At 34.0% G+C, this 15,864-nt stretch overlaps 1 protein-coding gene across 4 annotated transcripts in view; it reads right to left on the bottom strand.

Annotated features, from left to right (window-relative positions):
- EPHA5 (EPH receptor A5) overlaps window positions 1-15,864 on the bottom strand; it is a 330,003-nt gene that overhangs the window by 96,557 nt on the left and 217,582 nt on the right. For all 4 annotated transcript variants that reach the window (XM_029235142.1, XM_029235144.1, XM_029235145.1 and 1 more), the window contains one exon: window positions 7,475-7,634. In XM_029235142.1, the coding sequence (XP_029090975.1) occupies window positions 7,475-7,634 (160 nt within the window). The remainder of the gene's footprint in view (window positions 1-7,474; window positions 7,635-15,864) is intronic.

The following is a 15,864-nucleotide window of genomic DNA, read 5'->3' as shown; positions in this document are numbered from 1 at the left end:
TGTTTGTTAAGAATTAGTTGATTTATAATGTAGTTTTGGAAGAATAGTTGCAGAATGTTTTGGGAATATTTAAAAGTAAATTTTGGAGCAATGAAACATACTACTATTAAAAGGATGTTAATTATGAAAATTAATATTCTTTAGTAAATAATATGTTTCTTTTTGTCAATTATTATATATTTACATCATCCCTGGAAACTTTAAGATAGTATCTGTTGAGAAATAATATTGTTTTCCCATATTTTGCTTCCCCCACTCCTGGTTACAAATCCATATTACATAAATATTCTCTAGATACTTGCTACATATTTGAATCATTGATTTAATCATTGAGACTAAAGAGTTTTGTTAGAGACAGATTATAAGGGTTTCTAAGGCCAGGGTGAGAATTTTGGATCTTTCTCACACAGCAAAAAGTATCTGTTAACTTTCTTGATCAGGAGAATGTGATCAAAGTTATAAATTTTGATTTGTAATATGAGTACACAGGAGTTGGGAAACTTAAAACAGTATGGCAGTCAAATAAGCACATGAAACGATGTTGAACATCATTGGCTATTACAGATCTCAAATAAAACCACAATGAGATACGACTACTCCCCTGTCCAAAAGGACAAAATAAAATAGTGACAACACCAAATACTAATAATCATGTGGAGAAACTGATCACTCATACGTTGCTGGTAAGAATGTAAAATGGTACAGCCACTCTGGAAAACATTTTGTTGGTTTCTTACAAAATGAAACATGCAATTACCATAAGACCCAGGCAATTGTATTCTTGGATGGTTATCCCAGGGAAATAAAAACTTAGGTTGAAACAAAAATATATACCTGAATGTTCATAGCATTTTTATTGATAATAGCAAAAACTGGTATCAGCCCAGATATCTTTCAACAGGGGAATGGTTAAACAAACTATGGTACATACATATCATGGAATACGACTCAACAATGAAAAGAAACAGATTTGAAAACTTGGATGAACCTACAGGGAATTATGCTGAGCGAGAAAAAATTCCAAACCTAAAGGTCATGTACTGTATGACTCCATTTACAAAACATTTTTAAAATATCAAGATTTAAAAATGGATGTTTAGATTTTAGTGGTAGCCAGAGATTAGTTATGGAACAGGAGTTGTTAGTGAAGGCAGTAAGTGTAGTTATAAAAGAAACAGAAAATATGAACAGACCAATCGCAAGTAATGAAATTGAAACTGTGATTAAAAATCTTCCAACAAACAAAAGTCCAGGACAAGATGGCTTCACAGGTGAGTTCTATCAAACATTCAGAGGAGAGCTAACACCCATCTTTCTCAAACTCTTCCTAAAAATTACAGAGGAGAGAATACTCCAAAACTCATTCTATGAGGCCACCATCACCCTGATACCAAAACCAGGCAAAGATACTATGAAAAAAGAAAAATACAGACCAATATCCCCGATGAACATAGATGCAAAAATCCTCAACAAAATACTAGCAAACAGAATCCAGCAACACATTAAAAGGATCATACACCATGATCAAGTGGGGTTTATCCCAGGGATGCAAGGATTCTTCAATATGCGCAAATCTATCAATGTGATCCACCATATTAACAAATTGAAGAATAAAAAACATATGATCATCTCAATAGATGCAGAAAAAGCTTTTGACAAAATTCAACACCCATTTATGATAAAAACTCCCCAGAAAGTGGGCACAGAGGGAACTACCTCAACATAATAAAGGCCATATATGACAAACCCACAGCCAACATCGTTATCAATGGTGAAAAACTGAAAACATTTCCTCTAAGATCAGGAACAAGACAAGGATGTCCACTCTCGCCACTCTTATTCAACATAGTTTTGAAAGTCCTAGCCATGGAAATCAGGGAAGAGAAAGAAATAAAGGGAATCCAAATTTGAAAAGAAGTATAATAGTCACTGTTTGCAGATGACATGATACTGTACATAGAGAATCTTAAAGATGCCACCAGAAAACTACTAGAGCTAGTCAATGAATTTGCTAAGGTTGCAGGATACAAAATTAATGCACAGAAATCTCTTGCATTCCTATACACTAACAACACAAGATCAGAAAGAGAAATTAAGGAAACAATCCCATTCACCATTTCAACAAAAAGAATAAAATATCTAGGAATAAACCTACCTAAGGAGGGAAAAGACTCAGAAAACTATAAGACACTGATGAAATAAATCAAAGATGACACAAACAGATGGAGAGATATACCATGTTCCTGGATTGGAAGAATCAATATTGTGAAAATGACTATACTACCCAAAGCTATACTACTATCTACAGATTCAATGTAATTCCTCTCCAATTACCAATGGTATTTTTTACAGAACTAGAACAAAAAATCTTAAAATATGTATGGAGACATAAAAGACCCTGAATAGCCAAAGCAATCTTGAGAAAGAAAAACAGAGCTAGAGGAATCAGGCTCCTTGACTTTAGACTGTACTACAAAGCTACAGTAATCAAGACAATATGGTAGTGGCACAAAAACAGAAATATAGATCAATGGAACAGGATAGAAAGCCCAGAGGTAAAGCCATGCACTTATGGTCAATTAATCTATGACAAAAGAGGCAAGGATATTCAATGGAGAAAAGATAGCCTCTTCAATAAGTGGTGCTGGGCAAACTGGACAGTCACATGTAAAAGAATGGAATTACAACACTCCCTAACACCATACACAAAAATAAACTCAAAATGGATTAAAGACCTAAATGTAAGACCAGACACTCTAAAACTCTTAGAGGAAAATATAGGCAGAACACTCTTTGATATAAATCACAGCAAGATCTTTTTTGACCCACCTTCTAGAGTAATGGAAATAAAAATAAACAAATGGGACCTAATGAAACTTGAAAGCTTTTGCACAGCAAAGGAAACTATAAACAAGACAAAAAGACAGCCCTCAGAATGGGAGAAAATATATGCCAACGAATCAATGGACAAAGGATTAATCTCCAAAATATATAAACAGCTCATGCAGCTCAATATTAAAAAAAACAAACAACCCAATCCAAAAATGGACAGAAGACCTAAATAGACATCTCTCCAAAGAAGACATACAGATGGCCAAGAAGCACATGGAAAGCTGCTCAACATCACTAATTATTAGAGAAATGCAAATCAAAACTACAGTGGGGTATCACCTCACACTCATTAGAATGGGCTTTATTGGAAAATCTAGAAACAACAAATGCTGGAGAGGGTGTGCAGAAAAGGAAACCCTCTTGCATTGTTGGTGAGAATGTAAATTGGTACAGCCACTATGGAGAACATTATGGAGGTTCCTTAAACAACTAAAAATAGAATTACCACATGACCCAGCAATCCCACTACTGGGCATGTACCCAGAGAAAACCATAATTCAAAAAGACACATGCCCCTCAATGTTCTTTGCAGCACTATTTATAATAGCCAAATCATGGAAGCAACCTAAATGCCCATTGACAGATGAATGGATGAAGAAGATGTGGTACATATATACAATGGGATATTACTCTGCCATAAAAAGGAATGAAATTGGGTCATGTGTAGAGATTTGGGTGGATCTACAGACTGTCATACAGAGTGAAGTAAGTCAGAAAGAGAAAAACAAATGTCGTATATTAACACATATAGGTGGAGTGTAGAAAAATGATACAGATGAACCGGTTTGCAAGGTAGAAATAGCGACACAGATGTAGAGAACAAACGTATGGACACCAAGCGGATGGACATGGGGGGCGGGGGTGGTGGTGGTCAGATGAATTGGGAGACTGGGATTAACATGTATACACTAATATGTAAAAATAGATAACTAATAAGAACCTCCTGTATAAGAAATACATAAAATAAAATTCAAAAATAAAATAAAATAAAATAAAAAATAAAATAAATGGTTATCCCTTGGGGAAAAAAAAAGGGGGCAACAACAGAGATCCTTGTGAGGTTGATACTATTCGATATCTTGACTGTGATGGTAAATACACGAACGCTCACAAGTGACCAGATTGTACAGAACTTAATTCATACCTGTCTACACACATACACACAAAGGAGTATGAGGAAATGTAAGACTGGTGGATTGCATCAATGCCAATATCCTGCTTTTGTTGTTATACTATAGTTTTGCACAATGTTACCATTGGGGATACTGAGCAAAGTGTGCAAGAGCTCTCTGTGTATTGTTGCATGTGAATCTACAATTATCTTGGTAAAATTTTCATTTAAAAAACAGAATAGCATTATTCTAGCCGTTGGGCTATACAGATTTTTGAATCAAATAGGTAAGAATTAGATGAGAGAAAGTATATTGAGGAAAAAAAATCATAAAAGAAACACAAATGTGTTCAGTAAATCTTGGGCAAGTAGAGACTAAGAAAGATTCAGTGATGTTTCCATATTTTCAAGACAATTTATATTAAGGAAAAGAAACTAAGAAAAAGAGCTAGCTACATTGGCTGGATGGTTTCATTCATGCTAGGTGTATTTGTTGGCATGTTTTTATCATCGCCGTTGGGAATAGGAATAATAAAAGGGGTCAATTTTAAACACATTAATTGTATGCACAACAAAATTAAAGTGGGTTACAGTCAGTTATAAAACATAAACTAAAACCTGACAGAAAAAAAGCTGGAGATTTTCCACCCAAATCCTCATGGTAAATAGTTTTTCTAAAATAAATATTTTGCATTCTTGTTTTTATTATTTGCATTTGGTTTTAGGGCTATATTTTTAACATAGAAGATAACGTAGATGAAAAAGGAAAGCTCTTCATAACAATTTTGTAACTGAAGTATAATATAAATTAATAAGTTTAAAAAATTAAGCAAATCAAGAACATATGTCAATATATCATATCATGCAATTATGAACTGAATAATCAATTGGAAAATTCTTTGTAAAGTTTAAGTTCAAAGTAATGACTTTCAGATAATTTTTTGTCCTAATATACCTGAATGATAAGGTAGACTTTCCTTAACAATGGTGACTCATTAAAGCCAGGTTAACTGTCACCCATCAAATGAAAATTGCCAATAGCTTTGACAGCAAAAATGTAAATATGTTTAAGATACCATAACTCTTGACTCTAGTATTTGCAGATTGTGTTTTGGAAATAATATATGTATGTGAAGAATTAAATTATAGTATTAAGTAAATAATTGCCCAATAATATAATTGAAGTGATTTCACAAAATACTGCACAAATAGTTGTCAAATGAATGGTATATAACACAAAATGAAGTGTTATTTTAATAATAATTGTGTATCTTCTTTAACTCTCTATTAGAGTATAATCCTGGAGAAGGGAGGGATTATGCCTTAAAGTTATTTGAGTCACTCACAGTACCTAGCATGAAAAATCTTTTGATGTGTAGGGAGTTAATGACAAATTTAAAAATAATGAACAAAACTATTATCCTAAAATGGTTCTTGACATAAACATTCTAATCTTCAGAAGATTATTTTCTCTTATTCTTAGGAGAGAAGTTTCCACGTGTTACTCATGTATACTTCTCCAGAGTCTAGCAAAGCCAAGCACACAACAGGGGCTCAACACATTCTTCCTGAATTGTATCCAGAAGATTCCTACATGAAGGTCAAAGGGGGTTGGTATGTAACAGATACTTGGTACAAAGAAAAATTCATTCTTAAATTGTTTGCAAATACATGTACACATAAGCAAGTAAAAATAAAATTCCACACTAAAGTTGAGGCAGTACATCCCTAAAATATTTTCATTATCTATTAATAATAACACTAAAATCTGATTTTGTAATAAAAATATTTGTGTGATATTTCTTTCCATCTAGAAATTATGTAGGAAAATATTTAAAAGAAAGTTTCAGGTGAGACTTTGTAAAATTATATGGAAAATGACCTCATTATTTCTCTCAATGATCAGATTGATGGGTATTGGCATACCTGGAAACTACTATTAAAAAAAAAAGTAAGTGAAAGAGCATCAAATAGTCTGAAGAAAAACTAGTTGCTGAACATGCCAACATTCTAAAACTAAGTATAATTTTGTAATCTTTTAAAGTGAGATTTTTCATTTGTAAAATTATCCAAGCACTCGAGCATATTGTGAGATATTATTTACTCTATGGCTTTGTTCCCAGAGTTGGTAAAGCACATAAGCATAAATAGAAACAAGCCCTATTAGGATGGCCAGCTTATATAATACATATTTCATTATAAATCCAGATCAGAGTCCAAGGTATGAGAGTGAATAATCCATTGCCAATATTATGGAAATTTTATGACTAATTACATTAACTCATATGAAACTTATTTTAAAAAGCTTTTCTAAATAGCATTAAATATTTAAATTTCAATATGTCAATTAAACTTCAGACATGGGACTTTCCTTGCATGGAAAGAAAATACTGTATCATTTTTCACCATGGCACCCTAATCTGTATAAAATCAAGTGAAGTCATACTTAGCTATTTTTAAAGTAATAAAAATTATTTTTTAGATAATTCAGTTAAACATGCTTTAAACAGAAATATATCTTCATTTTCTAAAGAGCTGTATTATATAGGTTTATGAAAATTTTAATTTAATAGCTCTCCTAATCATTACAAAGTAAATCTGATAATTAAGGTCTTGTTTTGTTGGTTTTCAAAGGGAGGAAACATGCATTTTATTTTCTTCATTTAAAAATAAGTAATTCTTACAAAACTTGACTTTAAAAAAGTATATATATGTATTGTATATGTACAAACAAATACATTTACACATACTTGACATTTCATACTACTTCTCTGTGTTATTTTCTTCATAACAAGACATTAATAGTGTCAGTTCTTTCATCTATAAACAAGGCAAGTTATTGCTTTCTCCTAATCCTGCTTTAAATGTGTGCTTTAGTACAAGTAAGTAATCTAAATATTTTGTTTGACATTAAAGAAGAAAAAGTTTCATGCTATTTTTATTATTTTATGAAAAGAAAGGTACAAGAAGGGTTTTCCAGAAATATTTCCGGACCCTCCACTCAGAGATGTTGCCAGAGATTTTGATTTTTTTCAAAACAATCAGACTGGTTCCTTAGAGCACCATTTTCTTGCCAAACTCAATACTAATGAAAGTTCCCTGTGGAATTTTCATAAAAAGACTAAGCCTAGTAGCATTGTTCAATAAAACAAGTAAAAAGTAAATGGCAATAATTCAATAAAGTATGGCAACAGTGGAAAGAAAGTCTTTAAAAGCAAGGTTTAAACAGTTCTTAAGGATCTGATGTTTCATCTCCCTGTAGACTAAATGCTATAAGGATCGGGGACCGATGTGTTAACCCGCTAACCTCCCATAATAGCATGACAGATGTTTCCTACCTGAAGGAGTAATGCCTGGGAGAGAGAGAAGAAGATGGAGACTGACAGAATGCCCAGGGAGAGTATTGATCAAATGACTCTTTTCTGGTAACCATTACAGAGATATGAGTTGACAGTAATTAAAATGACTTACACACTGGGATGGTTTCAAACTCAAATCTTTGACTGAAGACACCATAGCCTGCTGCTGTGCGTGCTCGAATTTGGAAGACATATACTGAAGCTGGTTTCAAGCCCTCTGCAGTTATAGTTGTCTCTTTAGATTTGATAATTGTATAGCTGGTTTCTTGGTCCTTGGATTACACATGTATATGCAATAAAAAGAAGTCAAAATATGAATTATTAATGACAGCAAAACACAGAATCAAAGATAAGAAAAAAAAATCAGAAACTAACAGATTTGCTATTAGTACAAATATGATACTTTACAAACAAAATCCTACGCATCCTAGTTGTGTTAGTTATATAGAACCTTAAAGTATTTTCTAGAACTCATAGATGTAAAATATGTTCTCCACCCATCCGCCACACTTGCCTTGGGCAGAAACAGATATGTAAACTTTAAAAATAAAATTTCCAGGAGATACACTATTTTACAGACTCTAATTTATTATTGCTAATTGTGAGCTTGTTTTTCTCATAAATGATTTATTGGAGTGCAACTAACATGCTGCTTGTTTATAGAGGAAGGTGACAATGTCTGATATACAGCCAGGTAAGACTTATGCCTTTTATCTTCAGTGAATTTGATTTCTTTTTAAATTTTATTTTATATATATTTTATTTTTTTAACATCTTTATTGGAGTATAATTGCTTTACAATGGTGTGTTAGTTTCTGCTGTACAACAAAGTGAATCAGCTATACATAAACATATATCTCCATATCCCTTCCCTACTGCGTCTCCCTCCCACCCTCCCTATCCCACCCCTCTAGGTGGACACAGAGCACCGAGCTGATCTCCCTGTGCTATGCGGCTGCTTCCCACTAGCTATCTATTTTATATTAGGAAGTGTATATATGTCCATGCCACTCTCTGACTTCGTCCCAGCTTACCCTTCCCCCTCCCCGTGCCCACAACTCTATTCTCTTCGTCTGTGTCTTTATTCCTGTCTGGCCCCTAGGGTCTTCAGAACTTTTTTTTTTTTTTAGATTCCATATATTTGTGTTAGCATGAGGTATTTGTTTTTCTCTTTCTGAATTACTTCACTCTGTATGACAGTCTCTAGGTCCAACCACTTCACTACAGATAACTCAGTTTTGTTTCTTGTTATGGCTGAGTAATATTCCATTGTATGTATGTGCCATATCTTCTTTATCCAGTCATCTGTAGATGGACATTTAGGTTGCTTCCATGTCCTGGCTAATGTAGATAGCCCTGCAATGAACACTGTGGTACATGACTCTTTTTGAATTATGATTTTCTCAGGGTATATGCCCAGTAGTGGGATTGTTGGGTCGTATGGTAATGTTCTATTTTTAGTTTTTTAAGGAACCTCCATACTGTTCTCCATAGTGGCTGTATCAATTTACCTTCCGACCAACAGTGCAAGATGATACCCTTTTCTCCACACCCTCTCCAGCATTTATTGTTTGTAGATTTTTTGATGATGGCCATTCTGACTGGTGTGAGGTGATACCTCATTGTAGTTTTGATTTGCATTTCTATGATGATTAGTGATGTTGAGCATCCTTTCTTTTCATGTGTTTGTTGGCAATCTGTTTATCTTCTTTGGAGAAATGTCTATTTAAATCTTCTTCCCATTTTTGGAATGGTTGTTTGTTTTTTTTTGATATTGAGCTGAATGTGCTGCGTGTATATTTTGGAAATTAATCTTTTGTCAGTTGCTTCATTTGCAAATATTTTCTCCCATTCTGAGGGTTGTCTTTTCGTCTTTTTATGGTTTCCTTTGCTGTGCAAAAGCTTTTAAGTTTCATTAGGTCCCATGTGTTTATTTTCGTTTTTATTTCTATTTCTCTAGGAGGTGGGTCAAAAAGGATCTTGCTGTGATTTATGTCATAGAGTGTTCTGCCTATGTTTTCCTCTAAGAATTTTACAGTGTCTTGCCTTACATTTAGGTCTTTAATCCATTTTGAGTTTATTTTGTGTATAGTTTTAGGGAGTGTTCTAATTTCATTCATTTACATGTAGCGTCCAGTTTTCCCAGCACCACTTATTGAAGAGGCTGTCTTTTCTCCATTGTATATTCTTGCCTCCTCTATCAAAGATAAGGTGACCATATGTGTGGGGGTTTATCTCTGGGCTTTCTATCCTGTTCTATTGATCTATATTTCTGTTTTTGTACCAGTACCATACTGTCTTGATTACTGTAGCTTTGCAGTATAGTCTGAAGTCTGGGAGCTGGATTCCTCCAGCTCTGATTTTCTTCCTCAAGATTGCTTTGGCTATTCGGGATCTTTTGTGTTTCCATACAAATTATGAACTTTTCTGTTCTAGTTCTGTGAAAAATGCCATTGGTAGTTTGCTAGGGATTGCACTGAATCTGTAGATTGCTTTGGGTAGTATAGCCATTTGCACAATGTTGATTCCTCCAGTCCAAGAACGTGGTATATCTCCCCATCTGTTTGTATCATCTTTAATTTCGTTCATCAGTGTCTTATAGTTTTCTGCATACAGGTCTTTTGTGTCCTTAGTAGGTTTATTCCTAGGTATTTTGTTCTTTTTGTTGCAATGGTAAATGAGAGGGTTTCCTTAATTTCTCTTTCAGATTTTTCATCATTATTCTATAGGTATGAAAGAGATTTCTCTGCATTAATTTTGTATCCTGCTAGTTTACCAAATTCATTGATTGGCTCTAGTAGTTTTCTGGTAGCATATTTATGATTCTCTATGTATAGTATCATGGCATCTGCAAACAGTGACAGTTTTACTTCTTTTCTAATTTGGATTCCCTTTATTTCTTTTTCTTCTCTGATTGCTGTGGCTAAAACATCCAAAACTACATTGAATAATAGTTGTGAAAGTGGGCAACCTTGTCTTATTCCTGATCTTAGTGGAAATGCTTTCAGTTTTTCATCACTGAGAACGATGTTGGCTGTGGGTGTGTCATATATGGCCTTTATTATGTTGAGGTAAGTTCCGTCTATGCTTACTTTCTGGAGAGTTTTTATCATAAATGGGTGTTGAATTTGTCAAAAGCTTTTTCTGCATCTATTGAGATGATCATATGGGTTTTCTCCTTCAATTTGTTAATATGGTGTATCACGTTGATTGATTTGCATATATTGAAGAATCCTTGCATTCCTGGGATAAACCCCACTTGGTCATGGTGTACGATCCTTTTAATGTGCTGTTGGATTCTGTTTGCTAGTATATTGTTGAGGATTTTTGCCTCTATGTTCATCAGTGATATTGGTCTGTAGTTTTCTTTTTTTGTGACATCTTTGTCTGGTTTTGGTATCAGGGCGATGGTGACCTCTTAGAATGAGTTTGGGAGTGTTCCTCCCTCTGCTATATTTCGGAGGAGTTTGAGAAGGATAGGTGTTAGCTCTTCTCTAAGTTTTTGATAGAATTCGCCTCTGAAGCCATCTGGTCCTGGGCTTCTGTTTATTGGAAGATTTTAAATCACAGGCTCAATTTCAGTGCTTGTGATTGGTCTGTTTATATTGTCTATTTCTTCCTGGTTCAGTCTTGGGAGGTTGCGCTTTTTTAAGAATTTGACCATTTCTTCCAGGTTGTCCATTTTATTGGCATATAGTTGCTTGTAGTAATCTCTCATGATCCTTTGTATTTCTGCACTGTCAGTTGTTACTTCTCCTTTTTCATTTCTAATTCTATTGATTTGAGTATTCTCCCTTCTTTTCTTGATCAGTCTGGCTAGTGGTTTATCAATTTTATCTTCTCAAAGAACCAGCTTTTAGTTTTATTGATCTTAGCTATTGTTTTCTTCATTTCTTTTTCATTTATTTCTGATCTGATCTTTATGATTTCTTTCCTTCTGCTAACTTTGGGGTTTTTCTTCTTCTTTTTTCTCTGATTGTTTTTGGTTTAAGGTTAGGTTGTTTATTTGAGATGGTTCTTGTTCCTTGAGGTAGGATTGTATTGCTGTAAACTTCCCTCTTAGAACTGCCTTTGCAGCATCCCATAGGTTTTGAATTGTCGTGTTTTCATTGTCATTTGTTTCTAGGTATTTTTTGATTTCCTCTTTGATTTCTTCAGTGATCTCTTGGTTATTTAGTAGTGTATTGTTTAGCCTCCTTGTGTTTGTACACATTTTTTCCTGTAATTGATAGCTAGTCTCACAGCATTTTGGTCAGAAAAGATACTTGATACAATTTCAATTTTCTTACATTTACCAAAGCTTGATTTGTGACCCAAGATATGATCTATCCTGGAGAATGTTCCATGAGCACTTGAGAAGAAAGTGTATACTGTTGTTTTTGGATGGAATGTCCTATAAATATCAAATAAGTTCGTATTGTTTAATGTATCATTTAAAGCTTGTGTTTTCTTATTTATTTTCATTTTGGATCATCTGTCCACTGGTGAAAGTGGGGTGTTAAAGTCCCCTAGTATTATTGTGTTACTGTTGATTTCCGCTTTTATGGCTATTAGCATTTGCCTTATGTATTGAGGTGCTCTGAAGTTGGGTCCATAAATATTTATAATTGTTAATGAATTGATTAATTGGATTGATCCATTGATCATTATGTAGGGTCCTTCTTTGTATCTTGTAATGGTCTTTACTTAAAGTCTATTTTGTCTGTTATGAGAATTGCTACTCCAGTTTTCTTTTGATTTCCATTTGCATAAAATATCTTTTTCCATCCCCTCATTTTCAGTCTGTGTGTGTCCCTAGGTCTGAAGTGGGTCTCTTGTAGACAGCATATATATGGGTCTTGTTTTTGTAACCATTCAGCCAGTCCATGTCTTTTGGTTGGAGCATTTAATCTATTTACATTTAAGGTAGTTATCAATAAGTGTGTTGCTATTACCATTTTCTTAATTGTTTTGGGTTTGTTATTGTAGGTCCTTTCCTTCTCTTGTGTTTCCTGCCAACCAAGTTCCTTTAGGATTTGTTGTAAGGCTGGTTTGGTGGTGCTGAATTCTCTTAGCTTTTGCTTGTCTGTAAAGGTTTCAATTTCTCCATCAAATCTGAATGAGATCCTTGCTGGGTACAGTAATCTTGGTTGTAGGTTTTTCTCTTTCATCACTTTTAATATGTCCTGCCAGTATGGGGATTCCCTTGTGTGTTATTTGTTGTTTTACCTTGCTGCTTTTAATATTTTTTCTTTGTATTTAATTTTTGATAGTTTGATTAATATGTGTCTTGGCATGTTTCTCCTTGGATTTATCCTGTATGGGACTCTTTATGCCTCCTGCACTTGACTGACTATTTCTTTTCCCATGTTAGGGAAGTTTTCAACTATAATCTCTTCAAATATTTTCTCAGTCCCTTTCTTTTTCTCTTCTCCTTCTGGGACCTCTATTGTTCAAATGTTGGTGCCTTTAATGTTGTCCCAGAGGTCTCTGAAGCTGTCTTCAATTCTTTTCATTCTTTTTTCTTTATTCTGCTCTGCAGTAGTTATTTCCACTCTTTTATCTTCCAGGTCACTTATCCATTCTTCTGCATCAGTTATTCTGCTATTGATTCCTTCTAGAGAATTTTTACTTTCATTTATTGTGTTGTTCATCATTGTTTGTTTGCTCTTTAGTTCTAGGGCTTTCTTAAATGTTTCTTTTATTTTCTCCATTCTATTTCCAAGATTTTGGATCATCTTTACTATCATTACTCTGAATTCTTTTTCAGGTAGACTGCCTATTCCCTCTTCATTTGTTTGATCTGGTGGGTTTTTATCTTGCTCCTTCATCTGCTGTGTATTTCTCTGTCTTCTTATTTTGCTTAACTTACTGTGTTTGGGGTCTCCTTTCTGCAAGCTGCAGGTTCGTAGTTCCCCTTGTTTTTGGTGTGTGTCCCCAATGGGTAAGGGTCGTTCAGTGGGTTGTGTAGGCTTCCTGGTGGAGGGGACTTGTACCTTTGTTCTGGTGGATGAGGCTGGATTTTGTCTTTCTGGTGGGCCAGACTGCATCCAGTGGTGTGTTTTGGTGTGTCTGCAACCTTATTATGATTTTAGGCAGCCTCTCTGCTAACCGGTGGGTCTGTGTGCCTGTCTTGCTAGTTTTCTGTCATAGGGTGCCTTGCAGTGTAGCTTGCTGGTTGTTGAGTGGAGCTGGGTCGTAGCATTGAGATGGAGATCTCTGTGAGAGATTTTGCCGTTTGATATTATGTGGGGCCAGGAGGTCTCTGGTGGACCAATGTCCTGAACTCGACTCTCCCACCTCAGAGGCTCAGGGTTGACACCTGGCTGCAGCACCAAGACTATGATTGTGGAGGCTTGGTGATTCCAAAATCTGATATAGTAGGCCAGCAGGCCAGAGACTCTGGGAAGAGTTTCAGCCCAAATGAAGGCCACTGGCAGAATCCCTTGAATTTGATTTCTAATCATATTTAGGGGTTGGGAGAAGGAGTGTGAACTTCACTGGAGAAATTTAATTTTAACTCACTAAGTCAAAACAGTGAGTTTTAAAGAAAAATTTCACATAAGCAAAATATTTTTTCCTTTTTTAAAACTTCATTTTTTCACTCTCATGTGTTTGGGCTGGGTTAGTAGTGAATGGAGATGAAGGGGAAAAAGTCACCTAAAAGATAGCTTGGAAAGTGAAACAGAGAGGAACTATTCCTATTTTGACTGCTAACAAAAGTCTAGACAAACATCTATAACTCCTCATTATCTCTGAAGTTACCACTCTGAATATAAAGTGTTAGATACTTAAAGATTTAATACACATTCCCTGCTTTGAACTTTCTCTTCCCTTATATTTTTCTGTGTGAATTTTTGGCTAAGCTTGTTTTTTCCTTAAGGTCTTTTCACATGTATTAAATTTCTGATAGATATTATAGGATGAATTAAAGATAGGTTATGGTTAGAGATTTTATTCCCATTTTTTAAGAATTGGGCTTTACTTAAAATAACTTATTGATGCCTGTAAATCATTATTTTCTAAATATTTCAGGGAATTTTGTCTTTACAAGCAGAAAAAATGTATTGATTTTTTAAAAAGATCCAAGGGAAACAACATGCAAAGGATTTATTTTTCCTAAATGAGAAAAAAAAAATGAAAACAAGAAAATAACATTTACTTCTCAAGTATTCTGGTAGGAATAAGGTTATTATTTAATGTTCATAATGCTATTAAAAAGTAAAACAAATGCAAACCACACTCCTTGTCCCTTGAAGTTTACAGCATGCCATGCTGTGCCTTTAGTGTGAACATTGAAATCACATGCTAAAACACAGCAAACCCATTTTTACTTTATCCTCAGTTTCCTTATCTGTAAAATTGGGATAAAAATTGGTGGCTGGATATTCTCACAGAAATGTTGTAAGAATGAAACAGATAATGCAAGTGAAAACATGTATTAAACTGTAAAGCACATGTTTTAATTGTCATAATTATTATTTTAATTTTTTTCTAATTTGACACATCAAAGTCAACTTCTAACCATATTTTATGCTACCACCAATACAATGTACAATAAACAATGGGTAAATATTCTTCCCTTAAAGCAGTTTACCATTCCTCATTTAATACATTCAAACATATAAAATTTTCTTAAGGTTATGTATATCCATATTTCTCTATAGATGGGTATGGTTTAAATTCTAATCCAAATAGGTTTTTCTGATTCAGTCTACATAAACAATTGATCTTTGTTTTTTTTAACGTTCACGTTAGTTTAAGTGCCTAGTCTCTAAAGTGCTTAGGAAACTTTGTTAGAGTTTTCAAAAAATTTAAAGTAGAAAAATAAATTGTATAAAGTTTTACCTAGTAATGTCAGTCATTTTCTTCACTCAGAAATATTTATTGACCTTGTCTACTCTATTACCCCTTCTGTTTGCTAGGGGTAGAACAGTAAAAAAAGCAGGCAATTTCTTGATGTGTTCCTTTTAAAAGGGGTAAATAGCTTCTATAAACTATTGTAGTTACTGATAATCTGAGTACACTCAAGTTTATGACTGAATGTGTAAGACTTTCTTAGTAATATTACCCTTTCCAGTTTGGCTGTGATTGAATCAGTAATTTTCAGTAAAAAATGATAAAATATATGTTCGCTGCTATTTGCATTTTGTTTAAAGGGAATTTGAGTTCATGAGAAAAATCTAGACAAAACTGAAGTTATGATTCTGGTATATTTGATATAATTAGGATTTTTACATGAAGTATTAACATTTATATGTAAAGTAAGATTATTTTTTTTAATGAAAAATAGCATAGGAATATCAGGGTTAGAATTCCAACCATGTTATTAACTAAGTACATGTGTAAATGTGGGTATGCAACTCAACCTAAGTTTTTTTCTTCTTTAAAATAGGGTGAAATTATTTATCAAGACTCTGTGAGGACACAGAGATAGAGATAATATACATAGCACCCAGCACAATCTTCTGAGCATTAGAACTTCTAGGTATATTTGATTTTACCCTATAGCATGATGGCAAA

This window comes from Monodon monoceros, unplaced genomic scaffold (assembly GCF_005190385.1).
Source record: "Monodon monoceros isolate NGI ecotype Baffin Bay Population unplaced genomic scaffold, NGI_Narwhal_1 Super_Scaffold_20, whole genome shotgun sequence".
NCBI classification, from domain to species: Eukaryota; Metazoa; Chordata; class Mammalia; order Artiodactyla; family Monodontidae; genus Monodon; species Monodon monoceros.
The sequence above is the reverse complement of the archived record's forward strand: the minus strand, read 5'-3'. Positions and strand labels throughout refer to the sequence as shown.